Genomic DNA, 26,340 nt, shown 5'->3' on the forward strand with positions numbered 1-26,340 from the left:
CTATTTTTATTTGTACTTCTCCACTGGACTATAATTCTGTGACCTGTATGTCTCACACTGCCTGTACCCCCCCCCCCCCCCCCCCCCCTCCCCCATGCTGCTATGATGCCTGAATTTCCCCAAGGGGATCAATAAAGGAATATCTTATCTTATCTTACACACACACACACACACACACACACACACACACACACACAAACAGTTAAAGATTAAGCATTCTCTCTCTCTCGCTCTCTCTCTCTCTCTCTCTCTCTCTCTCTCTCTCTCTCTCTCTCTCTCTCTCTCTCTCTCTCTCTCTCTCTCTAGTCCTCTGAAGTTATCTCTGATTGGACCGTTCAGTGGTGACGGGGAGCCGTACCTTCCCTCCTCTCCTCCTCAGACGGCCCCTCCCCCTCCCTCTCCCGCCTCCAAGCCATTGGACAATGGAGCCGCCACTAAGCCAATCAGGACGCCGGCCAGGAACAAGAAGCAGAAGGGTCACCGGCGATGAACAACACCAGGACACCGTGTTTGATCGCTCCTTTGACTTGACCAGTGTTTCCCACAGGACTTTGTGAGACTGTGGTGGGTGAACCTCGGACCCTCTTTCTTGTACATTTTTGAAGTTAAATGCATCAATCTGGTGCACTTTGAGAGCAAAATAAAGAGGCCAGATCTATGATGAACTTTGTGCTCAAAACACAAAATCGACTACCAGATGCAGTGCTTCCCAATCCTCTCCTCGGAGCACCCCAGCCGTTCAATGTATTTGTTAAATTCCACCACCAGTACACCTGATTCAACTTAACTTGCCCTTTATTAGTTGAATCGGGTGTGCTGGTGGTGGAATTGGAACAAATACATGGAACGGCTGGGGTGTCTCGAGGAGAGGTTTGGGAACCACTGGACTACTAGAGCATACATTTGAGCCGTCAAAGAAATGAAGCAAAAGTGGTTACCTGTGTTGAACTGGTTTATTTTTTAGAAAATAAAAATATATAGTGCATTACTATTACGACTACTACCACTGCCAATACTACTGATACATCCCTATTGACAAACGTTATATTTTAAAAAAAATAGTAAAAAGATTTTTTTTTATTTTTTTTTAATAATCTTTTTTTTTTTGGTTAATTATACAACTGTGGCGGGACGCCACAGTCTAGGTAATTAATGGGAAACACTGGGATACATTTACCTTTCAGTGTTCAGTGCACCTCTACCCTTTGAACAGCTTTGTTCATTTCTGCATTAGCCCTTAAAGGTGCTAGTATAGATAACATTCAGCCACTAGATGTCGCACCAGAGCACCAGCATTCAATCGGGTGTATTCCACGTGGGGGAAATGGGAAGTACATACATTTTGGATCCGCCAATCTTTTTTTAAATAATAAATAAATGTATCAATAATTCTTTGGGGGGGGGGGAAGCAATACTTTTATTCCGCACATTTCTAAAAGCTCTGTGGACCTTTACTCTACATACAAATTGTATCTATAGCACCTTTAAAGCCATAATCCTACATTTATGCAAGAATATAGATTTAGCGTATATTCACATGGTTTTCTTGACCTGTCGTAACTCCAGATACAGTTATGATATACCCCTGATATTTAAAAACATTACAAATGTAAAGAAACTTTGGTTCACCTAAACATTTAGTTTAGTTTCAAGTTGCAGATTGGGCCTTAAAGGTGCTATGGATAACATCCAGCCACTAGATGTCGCACTAGAGCACCAGCATGTTATTTATCCAATCGGGTGCATTCCATGTGGGGGAAATGGGGAGTAGGGAGGGGGGATACATGCAACATGTAAACAACAACATTAATTTTGGATTTTTGGGGGGGGAAAGCAATACTTTTGTTCCACACCTTTCTAAAAGCTCTGTGGATGTATTGTAAACCTCTTAACTGGCACCGGCCCGGCCCCGGGCCCTCTTGAGGACCATTTACCCACCGGCGCGATGCACCACTTTGCCGACCTCTAGCCCTATCAATAAAAAATATTTATAATTTTTTTTTAATTTAATTTATCATTCTTTCCAAAAGAAAAGAGGCCTAGAAGCGTGGCTAACGCTAATGGCACGCATACCAGAGGCTAACTGCCTACGAAAACAGGCACAGAGGCACTGAAAGAGGATTTCACCATCTAATGAACACACTATACTAGACAAATATCAAGATGTATCCATCAGTGGACCAATTGGATGCTTTTGCAGAGGACAAGAAGCCTTCAGTCGACTCCTTCAGACATTAAGCACCCCCCACAGCCCAAATGGAATGATAAAAAAATTCAAATTTCAAAAGAAATATTAAAGGGGAACTATCTTATAAATTGCCTTTTTCAGTGTTTAGCATTGTTTCCTAGCTATGTGGACTTATATTAATAGGATCTATGTCTCTAATTCTCATATTGGCGCATTCTTCCAATTCTCCTCTCACAATATTCACCCTCACTGAACTGAGTCATCTGAAAATGTGCATATCTGTGACATCAGAGATTTCTCAGCTGCATGATAATGTGGCAGTTGGTGTGGCAGTTGGCACCAGGCCACACAGTGGTTGGAGCCCAGCCTCAAAACGGCTTAAGATCTTGAGGTAGAAAAATGCTGTTTTTGAGTACTTGATTAGAAATACAAAACAATGAATTTCTTTTTGAAAAAAAAACGTACAGAGATGTTCCATAGACTCACAGGAATTGTTTAAAAGTGCCCAAATAGTGAAAGAAATTGTCTGGGACAGCCCTAGTCCATAGCCTGAAGTCTTATGTAGGGTCAGCCCTACTATGGACCCAGGGTGTTTTACAGCTCATACCAATTTTTTGGGAAATACTATATTTGGATATTGCAACTACTACAGAAAAACATGAGTAACACGTTTTTCAAAACTCAAGTTCAGACCTATGTTACTCTATTTCATTAGCACTAAAAGTGCTCTCTTTATTGTATCAGAAACGTCAGAATGTTATCTTTCAAAAGAGACCAGGCTTATGCATGTGCTATAAGTATAAAGATACGCTTTTCGGGCGGCTACGTGGCGTAGTGGGCAAGGCGCTCGCCACGAATGCGGAGACGCTGGGCTCGCCTGTTCGAGCCCAGCGCTCCACATTGCTTTCAGTTTAGCTGGTCGTCCGTACTAATACACATTGGCCGTATTAGGGGGTGGGAAACTGATGGGTGGGGATCGGGCGTTGTGGACAGCGACTCCTACTGGTCGGTTGGTGCGCCTGCGCAGTAGAATCAGGAAGTGTCGGGGGCAGCGTGAGCCTCCCACGCGTTACTCCTCGCCACTGAGAGATCGAGCTGCGCAGGTGAAAAGATGCGACTGCTGTTACCTCAAGTACCGGAGGGGACTTGTGCTATGTATGACTTAGTCCACATTGCAGCCGGCTTGTGGGAGGCAAGAAACAGCGTTCGTGACAGGGGAGGGTTGAATTGGATGATATATAGAAAATGTGAGAAAAAGTGGATTAAAAAAAATATATACGCTTTTCAAGAAAAGTATGCAGTCCTCAAGTTCAAGTTTTAAAAATGGCCACTTTTCTGGGCGCCAGTTAAGAGGTTAAAAAAAACAGTAGCTCCAAGGTGATGAGCTAGCTTGCAGCTAGCGGTACCTACCCATTGGTCTAAATGAGGAAAACCAACAATGTTAACTAAACAATTCAGTTAACTGACATCAGTTAACCCCTTTTGCTACATTGTGACAACAAAAAGAACAGCCTGGAATGGTAAAGGGTGTGGCTCCACTGATCCACCACCAAACTGAGATGAAACGGATGGAAGGTACTGCCGTCTGTTGGGTTTGTCTTTAATTAGAACCTAGCTAACGTGATTGCTTTGCTGATGTATGACGGTGACATATCCAGTCAGTTCATCCCCTCCGAACCAATCCAATCATGTTAACGTTGTTATTACATGGTTTTTACATGGTTATTGGGCTACTTTTTACATCCGTGAACTAAAAGAAAGATTTCTCAGATTAGTTCATTTGTTTGGGTGTGAAATCATATTGGATAGAAATTCATTGTATAGGACGTTTCCTATAGAATAGTGTTTTGGAAACATTTGAAGTGTTATAAGGCACTATAAGGTATCATAAGAACATTATATGCTTTTTAAGTCGTTAATCAGATTGGAAATTGATACAGTGTAGTATAATAAGATATACTTTAAATTATAGTGTAGTATAATTAGATATACTTTTGATGATACAGTGTAGTATAATTAGATATACTTTCAATTATACAGTGTAGTATAATGAGATGTACTTTAAATTATACTGTAGTATAATTAGATATCCTTTAAATTATACTGTGTAGTATACAGTAATTAAATAATAATAACATACTTCGGATGATACCATGCAGTATAATAAGGTATACGTTTATTAAAAGGGGCGTGGTTCAGCATTAGGTGAAGGCATAATAAACACGGTATGGTTGTGTTATGGTGTAACTGCGTTATGATGAGACCGTATGGATGGGAGAGTTATAATGCACCTTATGATACCTCACAAAACACTTTGAAGTGTTACCACATTTCTATTTATTTTATTTTGTTTAATTTTTCTTGAAGAATGTCGCTTTAGTTTTTGATATTTCTCTCATCTTCACGTGAGGGTAACCTATAATGTATTCTATGTCTACTGCCAAAGCTTTTAACACTGCTGTCATCATCACTGCTGACAAGGACCTACTGCAGTATAGATTAGTAACTTACCGCACCAAAAAATAAATGTCTAAATAGTTTTGCACAGCTCCACGAAATGATATAAGGTAGCAGTTCTCTATAAGACAAGGTGTTGCTATTTTTTTCCCATCTACATCATTTCATTGATATCGGTCTGTACTACTTACCACCGACATAGTTCAATCAACAGAGGTATCAATAGTCTTGCCATATATTTATACACACCTTCATACATGTGCCGATTTTTATAATGTATTAATACACGTGTATACATACACGAGTTTCTGTGTAAAATAATAAAATAGACGGGCTCGAAAACGCAACATAATCTTGTAAAAATAAAAAAATATATATTTTTTGTTACCGACAGACGAGTATTTCTACACATAAGATCTGCACATTGCCCAGCGTTTGAACAGTGCTTGAATTCCTCACCGATTAGTTTAGTGTGTGTTTATTCAAAAAAATATATATATTTTGACGAATTTCGATTATAATCGATTCTAACATATTCAAACATGTTAGAATCGAGGCATTTAGATTAATCGATGCATCGTTACTACACCCCTAGTTGCTACTGTCGTGGAACACTTGTTTCACGAGCTCCAGGGTTCTAACGTTGCTACACTGTTCCATCAGCGCTTCGTGTCGCTGATGAAAATATGGACCGATAAATATCAGCTGAGCGATACATCCGTCTGGCCTGCGTTCAATGGAGACGTTATGACAATAACTAGTCTCTTAATCATCAGAACTGCCTGCTGTCTCTCTGCCTGCTGTCTGTCTGTCTCTCTGATTGAATTGATTGATTGATTGAAAACTTTATTAACAGATTGCAGAATGGGTACAATACAGTACGGCTCAATACACACAATTGTTAAGGGGATGCAGACCAGAGAAAGACTTTCGTCTTGTTTACATCATCAGGGTCCCCCATTTTCAATTCATCCGGACATTTATTTACCTCTGCCTACCTGTCTGTCTCTCTGTCTGCCTGTCTGTCTGTCTCTCTGCCTGCCTGTCTGTCTGCCTACCTGTCTGTCTCTCTGCCTGCCTGCCTGTCTCACTGTCTGTCTGTCTCTCTGCCTGTCTGTCTCTCTGCCTGTCTCTCTGTCTGCCTGCCTGTCTGTCTCTCTGCCTGTCTGCCTGCCTGTCTGTCTGTCTCTCTGCCTGCCTGCCTGTCTCTCTGTCTGTCTGTCTGTCTCTCTGCCTGTCTGTCTGTCTCTCTGTCTGTCTGTCTGTCTGTCTCTCTGCCTGTCTGTCTGTCTGTCTCTCTGCCTGTCTGCCTGCCTGTCTGTCTGTCTCTCTGCCTGCCTGCCTGTCTGTCTGTCTGTCTGTCTGTCTGTCTGTCTGTCTGTCTGTCTCTCTGCCTGTCTGTCTGTCTGTCTCTCTGCCTGTCTGTCTGTCTGTCTCTCTGCCTGTCTGTCTCTCTGCCTGTCTGTCTGTCTCTCTGTCTCTCTGCCTCTGCTTCTCAACATCCTGTCTTAACACAAACGTACCAGCGCTCTATAGATTGTTAACAGATATATATGAATATATTTTGGGGGAAAAGGGCATGGGAGGAAATAAATAAATGTTCTTATTCTTATTCTTATTTAATTGAAAGGTTTTTGCCGGACTGGGTGGTGCTTCACATTCATAACTGAATTGTTTTAATGAGATTTAGTTATTAGTCTGCTTGGTGGATGTTTGAATAATAAAGAGATGAATTGCTGATGAAAGCCTGTTTGAGTATATTTTCTTCTTTATTAAAAAAATTATAATAAAAGACCGCTATATGAGGATCCAGGATAACATTTCTATCGAATATTTCTTTGAATGTATTAAAATTGTGTCGTCCAGTATCTGGTGAAAGCCGGACAGAAACGGAACATGAATGAATGAAAAAGGTTAAATTTTTGAACATGTGTTCTTTACATGCCTCTAAATAAATCATAATATCAAGCTTTGTCAAACAAAATAATCTGAACGAAAAAGAAATTATAAACAAAAAGTCAAGAGCAATTTAGTTGGTTGACATGTTCAAAAAAAGGAGTAGAGGGAAGCTAAGCTTATTGATCCCTACCCCCTTACAATTACATTTTTTCCTCCATAAGTTTTACTCGATTTAACATAATTTAGTATAATACATTATATAATATACTTTTACTATAGTACAAAAAGAAAACAAACTTAGTCGCTTGACATCAGTAAATACAATGCAACACTACATAACACAGTATAACATAACTTCTTTTATCCGCATTACTCATTTCTAGGGATGTCCGATATTATCGGCCGATATCGGCATTCAAATGTGATATCGGAAAATATCGGTATCTGTTTTCAATTTTTTTTTTTTTTTAACATTTCTATAACCTTAGGGCGGCTAGGTGGTGTAGTGGGCAAGGCACTCGCCACCAGTGTGGAGACGCTAGGATTCGCGTGTTCGAGTCCAGCTCTCCACATTGTTTTTCAGTTTGGCTGGTCGTCCGCAGTAATACACATTGGCCGTATTACGGGGAGGGAAAACTGAAGGGTGGGGATCGAACGTTGTGAACAAGCGACTCCTACAAGTCGGTTGGTGCGCCTGCGCAGTAGAATCAGGAAGTGTCGGGGGCAGCGTGAGCCTCCCACGCGTTACTCCTCGCCACTGAGAGATCGAGCTGCGCAGGTGAAAAGATGCGACTGCTGTTACCTCAAGTACCGGAGGGGACTTGTGCCATGTATGACTTAGTCCACATTGCAGCCGGCTTGTGGGAGTCAAGAAACAGCGTCCGTGACAGGGGAGGGTTGAATTGGATGATACGAAATTGGGATGGGAGAAAAATATGGAAAAATGGGAGAAAAAGTGGATAAAAAAAAAAACATTTCTATAACCTTTATTTACCCAAGCAAGCAAGTAAGAACAAAATCTGATTTTATTTATTGTCAAAAGTATGCATAATGTTGTGTTAATTCCACAACAAGAGATATGTAATGTTAATTACCTGAAATTATTCCATTTTTGGGAGGGGGGGGGGGGGGGGTAACCCTGCATATATCGGTATCGGTTGATATCGGTATCGGAAATTAAGAGTTGGACAATATCGGTATCGGTAAAAAATATATACTCATCTATATTTCTCTAATGTGTATTTTTTTCAGCATGTGTTTAAAGTCTGCAGGCCTCTGTTTACATCTGGTACAGGACTAATAGAACATGTGTTTAAAGTCTGCAGGGCTGTGTTTACATCTGGTACAGGACTAATAGAACATGTGTTTATAGTCTGCAGGGCTGTGTTTACATCTGGTACAGGACTAATAGAACATGTGTTTATAGTCTGCAGGGCTGTGTTTACATCTGGTACAGGACTAATAGAACATGTGTTTATAGTCTGCAGGGCCTCTGTTTACATCTGGTACAGGACTAATAGAACATGTGTTTAAAGTCTGCAGGGCCTCTGTTTACATCTGGTACAGGACTAATAGAACATGTGTTTAAAGTCTGCAGGGCTGTGTTTACATCTGGTACAGGACTAATAGAACATGTGTTTATAGTCTGCAGGGCTGTGTTTACATCTGGTACAGGACTAATAGAACATGTGTTTAAAGTCTGCAGGGCCTCTGTTTACATCTGGTACAGGACTAATAGAACATGTGTTTAAAGTCTGCAGGCCTCTGTTTACATCTGGTACAGGACTAATAGAACATGTGTTTATAGTCTGCAGGGCCTCTGTTTACATCTGGTACAGGACTAATAGAACATGTGTTTACATCTGGTACAGGACTAATAGAACATGTGTTTAAAGTCTGCAGGGCCTCTGTTTACATCTGGTACAGGACTAATAGAACATGTGTTTATAGTCTGCAGGGCTGTGTTTACATCTGGTACAGGACTAATAGAACATGTGTTTACAGTCTGCAGGGCCTCTGTTTACATCTGGTACAGGACTAATAGAACATGTGTTTATAGTCTGCAGGGCTGTGTTTACATCTGGTACAGGACTAATAGAACATGTGTTTATAGTCTGCAGGGCTGTGTTTACATCTGGTACAGGACTAATAGAACATGTGTTTAAAGTCTGCAGGGCTGTGTTTACATCTGGTACAGGACTAATAGAACATGTGTTTAAAGTCTGCAGGGCCTCTGTTTACATCTGGTACAGGACTAATAGAACATGTGTTTACATCTGGTACAGGACTAATAGAACATGTGTTTATAGTCTGCAGGGCCTCTGTTTACATCTGGTACAGGACTAATAGAACATGTGTTTAAAGTCTGCAGGGCCTCTGTTTACATCTGGTACAGGACTAATAGAACATGTGTTTACATCTGGTACAGGACTAATAGAACATGTGTTTATAGTCTGCAGGGCTGTGTTTACATCTGGTACAGGACTAATAGAACATGTGTTTATAGTCTGCAGGGCTGTGTTTACATCTGGTACAGGACTAATAGAACATGTGTTTATAGTCTGCAGGCCTCTGTTTACATCTGGTACAGGACTAATAGAACATGTGTTTAAAGTCTGCAGGGCTGTGTTTACATCTGGTACAGGACTAATAGAACATGTGTTTAAAGTCTGCAGGGCTGTGTTTACATCTGGTACAGGACTAATAGAACATGTGTTTAAAGTCTGCAGGGCTGTGTTTACATCTGGTACAGGACTAATAGAACATGTGTTTAAAGTCTGCAGGGCTGTGTTTACATCTGGTACAGGACTAATAGAACATGTGTTTATAGTCTGCAGGGCTGTGTTTACATCTGGTACAGGACTAATAGAACATGTGTTTACATCTGGTACAGGACTAATAGAACATGTGTTTAAAGTCTGCAGGGCTGTGTTTACATCTGGTACAGGACTAATAGAACATGTGTTTATAGTCTGCAGGGCCTCTGTTTACATCTGGTACAGGACTAATAGAACATGTGTTTATAGTCTGCAGGGCCTCTGTTTACATCTGGTACAGGACTAATAGAACATGTGTTTATAGTCTGCAGGGCTGTGTTTACATCTGGTACAGGACTAATAGAACATGTGTTTAAAGTCTGCAGGGCTGTGTTTACATCTGGTACAGGACTAATAGAACATGTGTTTATAGTCTGCAGGGCTGTGTTTACATCTGGTACAGGACTAATAGAACATGTGTATCGTGGTGGGAGGAAATATCGATACGTAGTATAGTTTGCGTGGCGATACTGTATCGATATTTTATTATTTATTAATAATTTTAAAAAATCTATAAGGAAGTTGCATTGTTCATTTCAGATTCAGAATACTTTATTCGCCATTTTATACAGGTACAAAATGGACCGTGATTTGACATTACAGTGCATACTTTTTTTACAATTAAGAACAATACAACAGTAAATAAATAATTTTAAGTAAAGTGCAAGACAGGACAGAACAGTGAGACAACAATAAGACTGTGAAAGTGCAGTGGTAGGGGACATGGATACAGTGCAACACAAAGTTCAAGTCCAGAAGTCCAGCCCTAGCAGCTCGCAATCGAGGGGGGGGGGAGCAGGGGGACACCTGACTCGTTTACCAGGCGAGCTGCTGAGGGGAAGAAACTCAGTCTGTGGCGGGACTTTAGTGTCTTGGGCAGCCGTAGCCGCCTGCCGTGGGGGAGCATGGTGAAGAGGTTGTGACCCGGGTGGGCGGGGTCTGCCATGATCTTCCTCGCCCTCCTCAAGGCCCTGGTGGAGTGTAGGGACTCGAGGGAGGGAAGGGGGCAGCCGATCACCCTCTCCGCCGAGCGTATCGCCCGCTGCAGCTTGGCCTTGTCCCTGACCGTGGCTGCAGGGAACCAGGTGATGATGGAGAGGGTGAGGATGGACTTGATGATGGCGGTGTAAAACTGGACCATCATGGTCCTCGGCAGCCTGAACTTCCTCAGCTGACGTAGGAAGTACATCCTCTTCCGGGCCTTTTTATTGAGAGCGATGGTGTTCAGCTCCCATTTCAGGTCCCGGGAGAGTGTCATGCCGAGGAAGCGGCAGGACTCCACAGAGGCCACCGGGGTGCCTCCCAGAATGATCGGGGTGGGGGGGGCTGCCTTCCGCCTGAAGTCCACTACCATCTCCACTGTTTTCTGGGCGTTGAAGACCAGGTTGTTGTCTGTGACGAGCTTTCACAGCCTTTGGGATCTCTCAGCAAACGGTTCAGTTTGTCAGGTCCATGCAACACAGATTACAGTGTTGACATCTGTCTGCTTGAGAAAATACCCTGTTCTGCAATAAAAATTATTGAAGTGAGATGAACAGAGACTGGACACTTTATTTTATTAGATAAAACACGGTGACAAAGTTTTACCTTGCGGTTGAAAAAAGGTAATAAATCGCAATATTAATTAATATCGCAATACTCAGCATATCGCAATCTATTTTGAATCGCAATACTATCGTATCGTGACGACTTAAGATAGCAAAACCTGAGTTAATCTGCATGATCAAACTGAATAACGTGAATCACATCACTTTATATACAGTGATATTCTGAATACACAGCTGGCTGGTGTCATGACTGTGTTTACTGGTGGTGGACTATGTCCCATGGGTTGTATTTGACATCTTAGTGCTGCTGAGGTCAGGTTGCTGTGTTTTCTAGCAAGTGGTCATAAATAAACTGAATCACACAGATAACAGGTGGTTTTGACATAAACCAGGACATTGGTGGGGTAGCGGTGCCCTAAAGGTTAGAGAAGCGGGTTTGTGACCGGAGGGTTGCCGGTTCGATCCCCGGGACCGGCAGGAACACCAACTGCTGAAGTGCCCTTGAGCATGGCACTTAACCCCCAACTGCTCCAGTGGAGTTGCTCAGTGGCCACCGGTGTCAGACTGTGGTTGTACTGGGCAGCTCTCAGGTGTCAGACTCAGACTGTGGTTGTACTGGGCAGCTCCCAGGTGTCAGACTGTGGTTGTACTGGGCAGCTCTCAGGTGTCAGACTCAGACTGTGGTTGTACTGGGCAGCTCCCAGGTGTCAGACTGTGGTTGTACTGGGCAGCTCCCAGGTGTCAGACTGTGGTTGTACTGGGCGGCTCCCAGGTGTCAGACTGTGGTTGTACTGGGCAGCTCCCAGGTGTCAGACTGTGGTTGTACTGGGCAGCTCTCAGGTGTCAGACTCAGACTGTGGTTGTACTGGGCAGCTCCCAGGTGTCAGACTGTGGTTGTACTGGGCAGCTCCCAGGTGTCAGACTGTGGTTGTACTGGGCAGCTCCTAGTGGTCAACAGTGTCAGACTGTGGTTGTACTGGGCAGCTCCCAGGTGTCAGACTGTGGTTGTACTGGGCAGCTCCCAGGTGTCAGACTGTGGTTGTACTGGGCAGCTCCCAGGTGTCAGACTGTGGTTGTACTGGGCAGCTCCCAGGTGTCAGACTGTGGTTGTACTGGGCAGCTCCTAGTGGTCAACAGTGTCAGACTGTGGTTGTACTGGGCAGCTCCCAGGTGTCAGACTGTGGTTGTACTGGGCAGCTCCCAGGTGTCAGACTGTGGTTGTACTGGGCAGCTCCCAGGTGTCAGACTGTGGTTGTACTGGGCAGCTCCCAGGTGTCAGACTGTGGTTGTACTGGGCAGCTCCCAGGTGTCAGACTGTGGTTGTACTGGGCAGCTCCCAGGTGTCAGACTGTGGTTGTACTGGGCAGCTCCCAGGTGTCAGACTGTGGTTGTACTGGGCAGCTCCCAGGTGTCAGACTGTGGTTGTACTGGGCGGCTCCCAGGTGTCAGACTGTGGTTGTACTGGGCGGCTCCCAGGTGTCAGACTGTGGTTGTACTGGGCGGCTCCCAGGTGTCAGACTGTGGTTGTACTGGGCGGCTCCCAGGTGTCAGACTGTGGTTGTACTGGGCAGCTCCCAGGTGTCAGACTGTGGTTGTACTGGGCAGCTCCCAGGTGTCAGACTGTGGTTGTACTGGGCGGCTCCCAGGTGTCAGACTGTGGTTGTACTGGGCAGCTCCCAGGTGTCAGACTGTGGTTGTACTGGGCGGCTCCCAGGTGTCAGACTGTGGTTGTACTGGGCGGCTCCCAGGTGTGAATGGAACTGTGTGAATGTGAAGCAGGGCGTTCCTGAAAAAGAGCATCTGTGCTCAGAGAACCTACCCTGGTAAATAAAGGTAAAAGAAAAAAAAATATATATATGCAATCATAGATTTTCCACTACAGCCATCGCAACGCACTCTCATTATCTTTGCTCTAAAAGACGCAAAGGGTGATCAATATCGTCCTAATGATATACCTGTATGTCACGTATGTCCCTATGCCATAAATGTCATGTATGTTGTGTATGTCATAAATGTCACTCTGAATTGAAAATGGGGGACCCTGATGTAAACAAGGTATACGTCTTTCTCTGGTCTGCATCCCCTTAACAAGTGTGTGTATTGAGCCGTACTGTATTGTACCCATTCTGCAATCTGTTAAATAAAGTTTTCATTTGATTTTTTATTTGAGATCTTTATTTCGAACATGTAAATGAATACAAACAAAATAAACAACTAAACAAAATCAAAACATAACTCAAACTAAATAAATAACTAAACAAAAGCTAAACGTAATTCAATTTACATGTTCGAAAAGGAGTAGGAAGATGTATACACTTTCCTACCCCTTTTCCACCACTCAAATGAGTGTAGAGGCCTACTAATTTAAAACATTTCAAAACAAATATATATATGCAAAACAAAAACTATACATGTAAAACATGAAAGAAATCAAATAAAAATTTCATTCATTCATTCAAACAGAATACGATCTGGTGTTGGACGTCACGTTCAAAAGCCACTCTCACCAAATGGGGATAGTTACAAGTTACAACATGTGTGTCATTATGTCCTGATTAATTGAAAATGGGGGACCCTGATGTAAACAAGACGACAGTCTTGCATCCCCTTAACAATTGTGTGTATTGAGCTGTACTGTATTGTACCCATTCTGCAATCTGTTAATAAAGTTTTCAATCAATCAATGGGGACGTTGTGTGTGACTGTGGCCCTGAAACGCAGACCATGCAGCACCCCCTGATACGCCCCCTGCTGGAACGGCCCTGCACAGCATCGGACTTGGCAGAGAAGGGCAGTAATGTGTTCAGCTGTGTGATTGAGCCACACGACAAGAAGAAGAAGAAGAAGAAGAAGAAGAAGAAGAAGAAGAAGAAGAAGAAGAAGAAGAAGAAGAAGAAGAAGAAGAAGAAGAAGAAGAAGAAGAAGAAGAAGAAGAAGAAGAAGAAGAAGAAGAAGAAGAAGAAGAAGAAGAAGAAGAAGAAGAACTGTACTGGTATATTATTTTACTTGCTTCAAGAACACATTTCAACTAGTTTATTTATTATGTTTGTTTTCAGTGTGGACTCGTCCTGTTTTATAATGTCCTTGAGTTCAACGTCACGACACACGGTAACGTAACGTAACGTAACGTAACGTAACGTAACGTAACGTAACGTAACGTAACGTAACGTAACGTAACGTAACGTAACGTAACGTAACACCAATGAAAACGACAGCGTTCCACGGATAGATATGTTGATGACTCATGTATCGCGAGGTTGACATCACACCCCTTCGATAGCTCAGTTGGTAGAGCGGAGGACTGTAGAGGCAAATGCTGATATCCTTAGGTCGCTGGTTCAAATCCGGCTCGAAGGAATTTTTTTTTATGCGGAAGCCAACAATATACATGTATGATAGCCATGTACAATAATTATTATATATTACATTTAGATATACTATATATATATATCTACAACTGTTGGATATATCGGTTCTATTCCATATCTGTTCACCTGTATCTACTTTTATCTATATCTATCCTATTAGTACCTATTATACTATCTTAATAGTTATACCACTAACCAGCTTACTAGTACTACCATAGTATATTTATACCTGTTTCACCTTTTAATACCTATTTATACCTGTAGCCCTGTATAGCAAATACATCAGTTTAGCATTAAATTACACAGTAGCTTGTTACAGTTATATCAGCTGATAGAGTGGTGATTGATTGATTGATTGAAAAGTTTATTAACAGATTGCAGAATGGGTACAGTACAGTACAGCTCAATACATACAATTGTTAAGGGGATGCAGACCTGAGAAAGACTTTCGTCTTGTTTCCATCAGGGTCCCCCATTTTCAATTCATCATATGGTAACATTCCTACTGACTTGTCGTACAAAACTTGTAAGTCGCTTTGGATAAAAGCGTCAGCTAAATGACTAAATGTAAAAAAAAAATGTAAAATGTAGATATCAGATCATTGTAATCATTGTAGCCCCCTAGTGGCGGGTTTTTGTATCACAAACAGTACTATATTTGCAAATCTGGTATGTCATAAATGTATAGATGTAGCACTGCAGTACTGTCTATCTGTATGTCGTGTGTGTCATATATGTTATGATGAATTGAAAAGAAAATGGCGGACCCTGATGTAAACAAGATGAAAGTCTTTCTCTGGTCTGCATCCCCTTAACAATTGTGTGTATTGAGCCGTACTGTATTGGACCCATTCTGCAATCTGTTAATAAAGTTTTCATGTACAGTCCCCTCCCCATCATATGTATATACTCTGTCAGGATCTAGGGGTAACAGTACTGTATATTTGAATACCGTTATGTCACAAATGTATCAGTACTAAATACCTATATGTCCCTATGCCATAAATGTCATGTATGTTGTGTATGTCATAAATGTCATTATGAATTGAAAATGGGGGACCCTGATGTAAACAAGACAAACGTCTTTCTCAGGTCTGCATCCCCTTAACAATTGTATGTATTGAGCCGTACTGTATTGTACCCATTCTGCAATCTGTTAAATAAAGTTTTCATTCATTCATTCATTCATTCATTCATTCATTCACTCAGTAGTACTAATTATTTTATATCAAGTTTAATAATCACATGCACATTGTATTATTACTGTTGCACTTTACTGTTACATTTTGCACTCTCTGTTTGGATGTCAGACTTATTTTCGTTGTACTGTACAACGAACGTTAACACTGAATTAAATGAATGAAAACTTTATTGCAGAATGGGTACATTGAATGAATTGAAAATGGGGGACCCTGATGTAAACAAGACGAAAGTCTTTCTCTGGTCTGCATCCCCTTAACAATTGTGTGTATTGAGCTGTACTGTATTGTACCCATTCTGCAATCTGTTAATAAAGTTTTCAATCAATCAATCAATCAATACAATACAGTACGGCTCAATACACACAATTGCCCACAGTAGCCCCCTAGTGGCGGGTTTTTGTATCACAAACAGTACTATATTTGCAAATCTGGTATGTCATAAATGTATAGATGTAGCAGTACTGTCTATCTGTGAATGAATGAATGAAAACTTTATTTAACAGATTGCAGAATGGGTACAATACAGTACGGCTCAATACACACAATTGTTAAGGGGATGCAGACCAGAGAAAGACTTTCGTCTTGTTTACATCAGGGTCCCCCATTTTCAATTCAGTAGTAATCCGAGTAATATTGGCCTCACAGCGCCAATTTAGGCTCCCAAGACGGACTAGTGCAAACCATTTGTATTTGTTTGTGACTACAAATGTTCCCACCGTCCATCCTCTGCTGAGGAACCTGATGTTTAAATGTCTGTGTCGTTTATTAGAGTAAAAAAACAAGATAATAGGTGCCATTAGTGATGTAAAACGAAGTGATAGAAAGTAGTCCTCTGATCTGTTGAAACATTGGAACCGATGCCTTGATGTATTTTAATCTATGCTGTTGGCCTTGTTTTCTTTTGTTATTGTATTCTTGTTGTTGTTTTGTATGTGTGTAAATGTGGAACTTGAGTCTGAAATAAAGTCTTCGTCGTTACGAGAAATCGGGAAAAATGTGTTCCCTGACCGGGAATCGAACCCGGGCCGCGGCGGTGAGAGCGCCGAATCCTAACCACTAGACCACCAGGGAAGGATGCTTAACGTCGCAAACATACACACACTAATACAACAAATGGAATATCAACAGCCAGGTCTCCATTTCATTTAACTAACTGCTCGACGTTCCGCTTAGCTACATAGCAGATCAATGGATGTAAAAGAGATCAAAGTGACTCAATGTAAATATAAAGTGGTAAAGAAAAAAATAAAAGATATGTCGCCCAACGTGGGGCTCGAACCCACGACCCTGAGATTAAGAGTCTCATGCTCTACCGACTGAGCTAGCCGGGCGGTTCCCAAGCGACAGGTAAAGTTCTAGATATCTAAAATAATCACGACTGTTGCTTATTGTTTGAATTTTCCACAAGGGGATCAATAAAGCAACACTTGACTTGACCACATTGTCATTGGTTTCCTTGTGAGGTAGAGGTGACCGAACGTAACAAGGTTTATGACTGACCCAAGAGAAGAGCTTGGTTTAAATGATCTCCAGGCAGTAGGAACTCGGGTCACTTTTAATACTTTTAAACATCTCTCAACATTATGAATTGAAAATGGGGGACCCTGATGTAAACAAGACGAAAGTCTTTCTCTGGTCTGCATCCCCTTAACAATTGGGTGTATTGAGCCGCACTGTTTACTTGTTTACATCAGTTTACATCTTGTTTACATCAGGGTCCTCCATTTTCAATTCATCAAGACATTTATGACATACAAGACATACAAATATACAGTACTGTGTAAGAAAAAGTATAAAAAATATACATCCGAAGGGGAAGAAACTGTACATTGGAGGGGGTTGGGTGGGTGGGTGGGGAAGTAGAAGCGGAAGTCTGCCAAAGCGCACATGAGCGCATTTTCTTTTCATGTTCTGGCAACATATTTTTATAAATATGTATACATGTAACCGATGGTTTAGCTTGCGTTGTGTTCTGGTGTACTGTCAATAATCAAGCAGGACTGGATCTCAGGTTGTTTATTCACCCTGTTAACCCAAATAACACAGGAATTAATGTCTTGTCTTATCCTTTTTGGCCACAAGATGGCGCCTTGGTTCTTAGATTCTCTTAACAACAAGAGAGAAACTCCATTTTAATTCACATTGTAATAGCACATGGAATGAATAATACAACATGGGTCACTCATCCATCTGTTAAAACAGATACAAAATAATACAATATGGGTCACTCGTCCATCTGTTAAAACAGATACAAAATAATACAATATGCCAATAATAAGATTGACTCATTACCTATTAAACAAATACATTAAAATAATAAACAAAACCATTAGTAAGATGGACCCATTACCTGTTAACCAGATACATTAAAATAATAAACAAAACCACTGATAAGATTCAATCTTTACCTGTTAACCCAAATAACACAGGAATTAATGTCTTGTCTTATCCTTTTTGGCCACAAGATGGCGCCTTGGTTCTTAGATTCTAATGGGAAGACATGCAACAGCGTCAGGGTTGAAGTCTACTCAATGTGTTACACAGAAAAGATCGTCACTTCTAAATAACTCCACAGAAAGTGCACAAAAGTTACTCTTCACCATAGGTAGTTAATGTATATAATCTGGTTCATTGCCCAGCAACTTATCCATACATTTACACCACAATAATGCTCTTTTAACCAGTGGTGCGTTATTGAAATCATCTGGGGTGACACGCACCACGTGCACGCGCGCTCCCGGCGCGTGCGCGCGCTCCCGCGAATGCGCATTTAATGTCCCCTCGCTTGGGCACAGACTAAAGACAGTGCCTAATTGCCTCTACGAATGGAATGTAACACGTCTTCACAACAAGTTAGGTGTGAATGTGTCTGAGAACGTATTTAACACACCTGACGACCGGAGCTATTGATATGCAAATAGCGAGTGAGGTTACACACCGTGCTACCCCGTCCCATGAACAACGCATGCCTGCTTTTAACCCAAAGATATGTCTAGAACCACAGAGCAGTCCTTACCTCTTAACAACAAGAGAGATTAGAGAAACTGGCGCGAGAGGGGAGCACGCTCAGAAATGAGAGACGCGAGGGGAAATACGTCACTTAGGCAGGAAGTGACGATGTTTCAAAACAAAAGACTTTTGATAATAAAATAATAATAAACAAAACAATGAAAAAAGGGTGTTTTGGCGAAATTCACAAGAGGGACATATTAACCTGTTACATACAGAAACAATTCCATTGCTTTTGTTGATAATATTCATTCATTTAATTGATAACATAGGGCTGTAATTTCATTTTCTAAACAACGTGTGCTTTTATTTTGATATTCCTTATTTCCACGTTGAAATTACGCGATACACGCCAAAAAAAATCCTAAATAAAATGGGGTTGTGGTATAAAAAAAGTTTGAGAACCGCTGCCTGTACAGGAATCTTGTTCGTTGGTTGACTTTTTTGATTAGATTGGTTGCCATTTTGTCACACCTCGAACCTCAAACTCTACAGCTCCACTAGTCCTATCTCTTAATTTGCACCTTCCCACAACCCCGCCACTTTTTCAATGATGTGAAATCATTGAAAATGTCCCAAAAGAAAAGATTAAAGATTAAGTGCGTGGGGGCCGCACTCGGGGACCGATCCAAATGCTCCTGTCCGTCTTCGTCAGGGACACGACAGCGTTAGCGATCTGTTCTGCACGTTTTTCCATTGGGTTTATCTTATCGAGAGGGGAAACCCTTGTGAGCACAGAGGGGGAGAACATGCAAACTCCACACAGAAAGGCCCGGGAGATACCCCACCTGAGTACCTGGCATCATGGAAACCTGGTCCCCAAGCGGGATTCAAAACCAGGACCTTCTTGCTGTGAGGCAAGAACCACTACCACTAAGAACCACTGTTAACCACTGTTAACCACTACACCATGCCGTGCAACCAAAACAAACGTCCTTCTAAAATGTGCATCTAGCAAGAGAGCAGTGTTAAAATGCCAGTAAGCAGGCTTCTGTTTGATCTTTGCAATAAAAGCATTACATGTAGTGATGGACTTGCAGGCATACTTCTACATTCTTTAAACATACTAAAATGATGCTTAAACCTTTTAAACATGACACCATATTTGATCTATTTAGTCCTAAAGATTTGCACGACCTCTTCTATCTAATCTTTGCATTTTGCATTTAGTTCTTGCATTTTAGACAGACAGAGAGACAGATACAGAGATAAAGAAACTGATATAGAAAGAGAGGGGGAGAGAGAGAGAAGTGAGAAAGAGACAGACAGAGAGAGAGAGAGAGAGAGAGAGAGAGAGAGAGAGAGAGAGAGAGAGAGAGAGGGGAGAGAGAGAGAGAGAGAGCGAATGCTTAATCTTTAACTGTTTATTATAAGATGTACAGATGCAGTGAGTTGTAAAATAAGAATTGAAACAACATTTTAATCTTGCCAATATATTAATAAAAATGTTTGACAGGTCCTTATCATTTCTTGTTGCAAAGGTTATTGATTCACTTTGAATGTTTCTCTTATTTTTAATCACATCATATATAACTAATTGTGATTATATATATAGGCTACATACATACATGCCATGCCACACATACATATATTACACGTACATATATACACACAAACATTGGAGATTTTAGCAAATAAAAAATACAGACACATACAAACACACACATGCACACACCTTTAGTTCTACATCATAAAAAACAAGGCCAAGATCAATTTATTTGCAAAATTCAAGGATAAAAAAGAAAAAAAGTATTTTGTAAATCACATTCAGTCATTAAGAGAAATGGTGGCAGCATCTTAGACATTGATTGATTGATTGATTGATTGATTTATTGAAAACTTTATTAACAGATTGCAGAATGGGTACAATACAGTACGGCTCAATACACACAATTGTTAAGGGGATGCAGACCAGAGAAAGACTTTCGTCTTGTTTACATCAGGGTCCCCCATTTTCAATTCATCGTAACATACATGACCCTGTGGTTATGAAACAGTGCTGCATGTTCTGCTGTTGGTCCTGGTTCCAGATCAGGGGTCAAAGGTCATCCAGGCTAGCAGGTGTCAAAAGTCCTCAGGTCTTCTTCATACAGAGGAAGGGTCTGGTCTCAGTACAGGCTCTGTTCGCCCAGCCCGCTGAGAGACACGTCAGAATAAGGATTTAATTAGATAGAATATATAAAGCAAGTCACAAACATGATCAACCTCATTCATGAGCCTCATTTTTTTATGAAGCAAAATACACAGCTACTTTTTAGAAATACACTTAAAATGTGCTGATTAAATATCCCACCTTTCACACATACATAATTATCCATAAATGAGGCCTGTTACGAAGGATCAGATTAAACCGAATATATATTTATTTATTGATATATATTGAATAGTATTTGTATATCGTTTGATATCCCTTGTATATTCCTTGTACATATACACGGAATATCCCTTTAGCCTACTATAGCCCATAATAGTTCATTCTCTTATTGGACAAAAGGACCAGGCGCCAGGGGACCAGCCCCTGACGTCAAGTTCAAAGGTACCGACGAGACATGTCCGTACTAGCCCCGGCTCCGCTCAGGGATACGGCTACCGAAATGAGAGTGGCACTATTTGTTCACCGTGCATATAAATATGGCGCAAGTAAATGTAGAAGACCCTTAGTCCTTTACCCTTCTACCCAACTAAGTAACAGAACGTGAAGCCTCACCCACGATACCGCGTGCGGTGTAGTATGGCCTGTTTGGCCTTAGAATAGCATCGAGACCTCGTGCGAATTAATAGCTGAATTGTCAGAGTTTGGCACTGTACCGTCGAGTGCGACGTATTTCTATTAAGTAATAATAGTCTATCGTGTATGGTGCATCGTGCGGTTAGAGTTCTAAAGTGACCAGCATCTCCAACGCTTCCTCGTGTTATCTAGAGTCTTAACCAGGCTGGGCCGACCACATGGCGCCTTCATCCGAGGAGATCTAGACGAGGACCGAGGGACATGTACACTGGATTACCTACCCGACGACTGCTGAGCCCTATGCGGCTGGAATATATTTGCTTTGGTACTGTGATTGTGGAGCGGATAATCGCCGACGCCTGTGAGTGTTGGATTTACCCCCGAGAGGAGTCAAGTTGAGTCGGCGCTCAGAGAGACTTTGGTCGCCTAGCTTCTTCTTCACTGTGGAGCTACAGCCTACAAGAGAACCAAGGTGTATTCATCTGCGGATCAAGAGTCTACTGCACTGTCTTCTGTACTTGAAGTCTCCCTAGATATCGTTGACCAGACGGTCTACTACCGACGGCTCTCCTACCCCCCCTACCGGCCTACAACCGGGAGGACCCCCTCAAATATATCCCGCTATATCATTAAGAGTACCATAGATCTAATTCCCTAAGAGCCAGGTTGTATACTTGCTTCCTGCGTAACCAGAGATTGGACATTCAGTGTTGATTTGCCTACGAGTACTCATTTGCCTTACAAGTGCATTCAAATCATAAATGTAATAGTAAATATCATATGTACCTTTTGCTATATTAAATATTTGATTATTACCTTTGTGTGGAACCGTTTTCATTGTGGGAAAGTGTTCATCATATTTAGATATCGTGTACTGTACATTGTACTGTATGGCCAGTAGTTAAAGTACATAAAGCGGTAGTGGTTTAATGATACCATACTTATCAATACAGTCAGGGAATTGTACCCCTCAGTTACAATTGGTCCTTCGAGCCGGATGGTAACTAGTGTAATATTAATATAGTGGTATTAATATTGAAATGGCCTATGATGAACACTCCACAAAACGGTCCGCCTAAAGTAGAACGCCTGCAGCGTAGACGACAGCCACCTCAGTACTTAGAGGATTACGCTGCCAGTATACTATCTAGCCTTCTACAAACGGTAAACGCGGTAAAAGTAGAAAGTAAAATTATGTCCGACCCTATCAACCAGGATACCCCGACCACAGAGGCCCTAGTGGGTTCTAATGTAACTGACCAAGCTCACGGTGGGGACCAGGAGGGAACTGACACGACTTTACCCCCCGCCAAGACCGAAGAAGTAGTCCCCCAAGAGCTCCGGGAGGAAGACAACCCTCCAGAGATGGAACTCTACACGGAACAAGATGAGGAGAGCGCCGAGGAGATAGAGCTCCAGGACTCCCCGCAGGGGAACACATCCCCAACGGGTACTGCCAGGAGCGGATCACCTCAACCAGCGTCTTCCCCCAGCGAGGCGGAGAGGATGCTGGCACAGGCGTTCCTCGCCAGCCTAGCAGCCTCTACGGAGCGTGATCGACTCCAAGCACAGACGCTTAGCGAGCGCGAACATTCTACCATTGAAAGAGAACGCCTCCAAGCGCAGCAACGGAGCGAAGAAGAGCGCATACGTCTGGAGCTGAGACGCCTTCAGACGGAAGAGAATATGGCAAGAGACCGGGCCGACACCCAGCGTGCCGCTGCCGGTGCCCAAAGAGAAGCAGATCTCACCAAGCGCGAAGCCGAGCGCGACAGACTACAAGCCGAGCGCGACAGACTACAAGCGCAGCTAATGGAGCAGCTGATCACCAGGGCAACACCCCCTCCCTCCACAAGGGGTTCCAGGGCCTCGTCAAGACACGGGTCAAGGGCACCCTCCCCTAACCGATTAAGCGACCCTGAGCCCGACCACCAGAGAGAGTCTATACCCCCCTCCGAACCCCTTCCCCGACTGGTCCCAGTGAGACCCAGCTACAAGGAAGGAACGGCGGACACCGCGGAGAGGCTAAATAGACGACTACAGGATCTAGAAGACCTGGCAGAGGAAGAAGAGGGAGAAGAGGAGAGTCAAGCCCGACAGCAGCACATTACTCCACAGGACCAGGAGGTCCAGTACAGCCCAGGCTATACCCCCGCGGCTCTGCGCTACAGACCCCCGACTCTATTCACGGGTGAGCATGACGCACGACCAGTCCCGAGGAATAGCACCTGGACCAGCGGGCCATGGTACCCTGCCGGTACCAGCCCACCGAGAGGCGTAAGAGGAGACTCGCCCAGGAGGCCTCTCTTCCAACGCTCACCGATGTGCCAGCCATCCACGGCGTCATACATTGGCACACCGACGTTTCCAGACTTCACCCATGAGAACCGAGCACAGTACACGGAGCTACGGATGTGCTTAGAGACAATGATGGTGGATGTAGCTGATGAACGCCACAAGTATGCTATCCTATTGAAGCACCTGAAAGTGCCCAGAGCGCACAACATAGCGCTGGCCTATGCCACCTCTACTACCCCATACACAGCGGCTCTAGCAGCACTAGACCAAAGATATGGACGTATATGGGATTACGTAATACAAGAGATAAGGCATATTGACCGCCTACCCCCAGCAACAGACAATCGCTCACTAGACGACCTGTCTATCAAAGTACAATCCCTGGTAGGGATGCTGGGGGAGCAACGAGAAAAGGGTATGCACGAACTATACGCAAACTCGAACGACGAGAGGATTTTAGAGAAGCTGCCGCCCGCCCGACAGGAGCGCTTCAGGCGGCAAAGAGACCACCGTGATCCTAACGGTCCCGAGCCATCCCTCCTAGACCTAGCCGACTTCCTGGCGAGAGAAGTCAGCAGCCTACGGCTGGATACGTTCGTGCGGAGCACACCAAGCTCCAGAGAGGGACCTAGGAGAGCAAACGATGGCCGAAGATCGGTGACTGTCATGCACCAATCAGAATCAGTACCGAGCAGCAAGAACCACAGTACCCCCTCGATGAAAGAGAAGTGGAAGATGGTGTGCCCGTACTGCGAGAAGGAACACTGGTTGTCACAATGTGACCTGTTCAAGAAGATGACAGCTGAAGAAGTGAGTCAATGGATAAAGTCCAACAGGCGCTGTTACCGATGTGCGCGCAGTCACATGGCAGCCGAGTGCCGCCTCAAGAAGAGGTGTAGTCGGTGTGACGGAGCCCACCTAGATGTCCTACACGACAGTAACAGAAGAAAGCCTGCACCATCCAGCAGCACAAAGGCAAGTGTTATGTACATTGACCCCGCTAGCAGCAGCGGCGCCCAGGTGCTCTTAAAGGTGGTCCGCGTAACACTGAGTTACCAAGATAAGGTCATGGACACTTACGCCGTCCTTGATGACGGGTCAGAGAAGACCCTTCTCCTCGCGTCCGCTGCGGCCCAGCTGGGGCTGCGGGGGAGCGAGAACCAGATGACGATTCGGACAATAAGAAGAGATCTAAAGACGATAAAGGGCGAGAATGTCTCCTTCACTATCGCAGCAAGCGGGCAGCCCGAGAGACGGTATACGATTACTAATGCTTTCACCAGCCAAGAAATAGGACTATCGCAGTACACCTACCCCATCGCCAAGCTGATGGATAAATATGTGCACCTGCGTCAACTCCCTATCCCGCTCATAGACGGTGCCACCCCGACCCTGCTGATAGGCTCCGACCATGCAGACCTCATAGTCCCGATAGACCGGGTCCATACAGGACCCAGAGGTTGTCCTGCAGCAGTCGAGACCCGCCTAGGATGGACATTACAAGGCCCCCTCGCCAAGTCTCTTAACCGAACAGCAGCCACTAGCTGCCTCCACTCCGGAGCGACAGAAGAAGACACCACACTCCTGCAGCATGTCGAGAGGCTATGGACACTAGAGACAATGCCCTTTAAGAACGAAAAGAAAGACATTCGTTCTAAGGAAGATATTTACGCTATAACCCTCCTCGAGCAAGGGACAAAGAGAGTCACAGTCAACGGAGTGATGAGATACGCAACTCCACTCCTGAGGCGAGAGGGAATGCCCACCTTTCACGCCACAAAAGAGGCGACGGAGCGGTATCTATTGAACACAGAGCGGCGCCTAGCCAAAGACCCCGCTCAAGAGGCTGTGTACCGCGCTGAGATTAACAAGCTAATCACAGCGGGACACATAAAGAAAATTGACATTAAAGAGGCCGATCAGACGACCGAATCATGGTACGTGCCGCCCCACAAGGTCCACCACAACGGCAAGGATCGTATTGTGTTTAACTGCAGCTACCAGATCGGATCACAAAATCTGAATAAAGAGCTCTTGGCCGGCCCAACACTCGGCCCCTCTCTACTAGGCGTGCTACTACGCTTCCGCCAGGACAAGGTGGCTATCAGCGGCGACATCAAAGGGATGTTCCTGCAGGTGAGACTAGTGGAGGAGGACAAGCCCCTGCTGCGGTTCCTATGGAGAGAGAGGATCGGAGATGAGCACCCAGCCATCTATCAATGGGAAGTCCTCCCTTTCGGAACCACATGCAGCCCATGCTGTGCTACGTTTGCACTACAAAAACACGTCGCAGAAGACCCAGCAGCAGATGAAGAGGTCCGACAAAGTGTGACAAATAGTTTCTACGTGGACAACTGTTTACAAAGCGTCTCGACGCCAGAAGAAGCCGAGGCTCTCCTACTCAAGCTCCGCGCCTCCCTGATCAAAGGCGGCTTTGATCTCAGGCAGTGGGCCAGCAGCGACCCGCAAGTACTGCGCAGCCTCTCCCCCGAGGACAAGGCAGCGAGCAGCGACACCTGGATGGCGACCATCCCAGGAGAAGCCCAAGAAATGACACTAGGACTAGTCTGGCGCTTCAAAACAGACTCGCTCCATTATAGACACAAACCCCTCCACAAGGAGCAGGGAAGGTCGACGGCAATACCGACCACCAGACGGAGTGTATACAGAACACTCGCCAGACAATATGACCCGTTTGGATGTATTCTACCTTACACCACCAGGGCAAAGATGATTGTAAGAGCGCTATGGGACAAGGACCAGGGCTGGGACGATCCCATACCCGAACACCTTGCATCCACATGGAGAGAGTGGGAGACGGAACTCCG

At 43.7% G+C, this 26,340-nt stretch overlaps 2 protein-coding genes across 2 annotated transcripts in view; one reads left to right on the top strand and one right to left on the bottom strand.

Annotated features, from left to right (window-relative positions):
* The window catches only part of LOC311232698 (ribosomal protein S6 kinase beta-2-like), a 24,514-nt gene extending 23,849 nt beyond the window's left edge, over positions 1-665 (top strand). Inside the window, exon 9 of the mRNA XM_084338278.1 lies at positions 307-665. Coding sequence (XP_084194404.1) covers positions 307-490 — 184 coding nt within the window. The 3' untranslated portion in view covers positions 491-665. The remainder of the gene's footprint in view (positions 1-306) is intronic.
* A 19,170-nt stretch (positions 666-19,835) lies between these two features.
* Positions 19,836-26,340, bottom strand: part of LOC311232712 (snaclec agkisacutacin subunit B-like) — a 34,304-nt gene continuing 27,799 nt past the window's right edge. Inside the window, exon 7 of the mRNA XM_084338287.1 lies at positions 19,836-20,622. Within this exon, the coding sequence (XP_084194413.1) occupies positions 20,561-20,622 (62 nt within the window). The 3' untranslated portion in view covers positions 19,836-20,560. The remainder of the gene's footprint in view (positions 20,623-26,340) is intronic.

The sequence above is a fragment of the Notolepis coatsorum genome, assembly GCF_963971535.1.
Source record: "Notolepis coatsorum genome assembly, contig: SUPER_7_unloc_1, whole genome shotgun sequence".
Lineage (NCBI taxonomy): Eukaryota > Metazoa > Chordata > Actinopteri > Aulopiformes > Paralepididae > Notolepis > Notolepis coatsorum.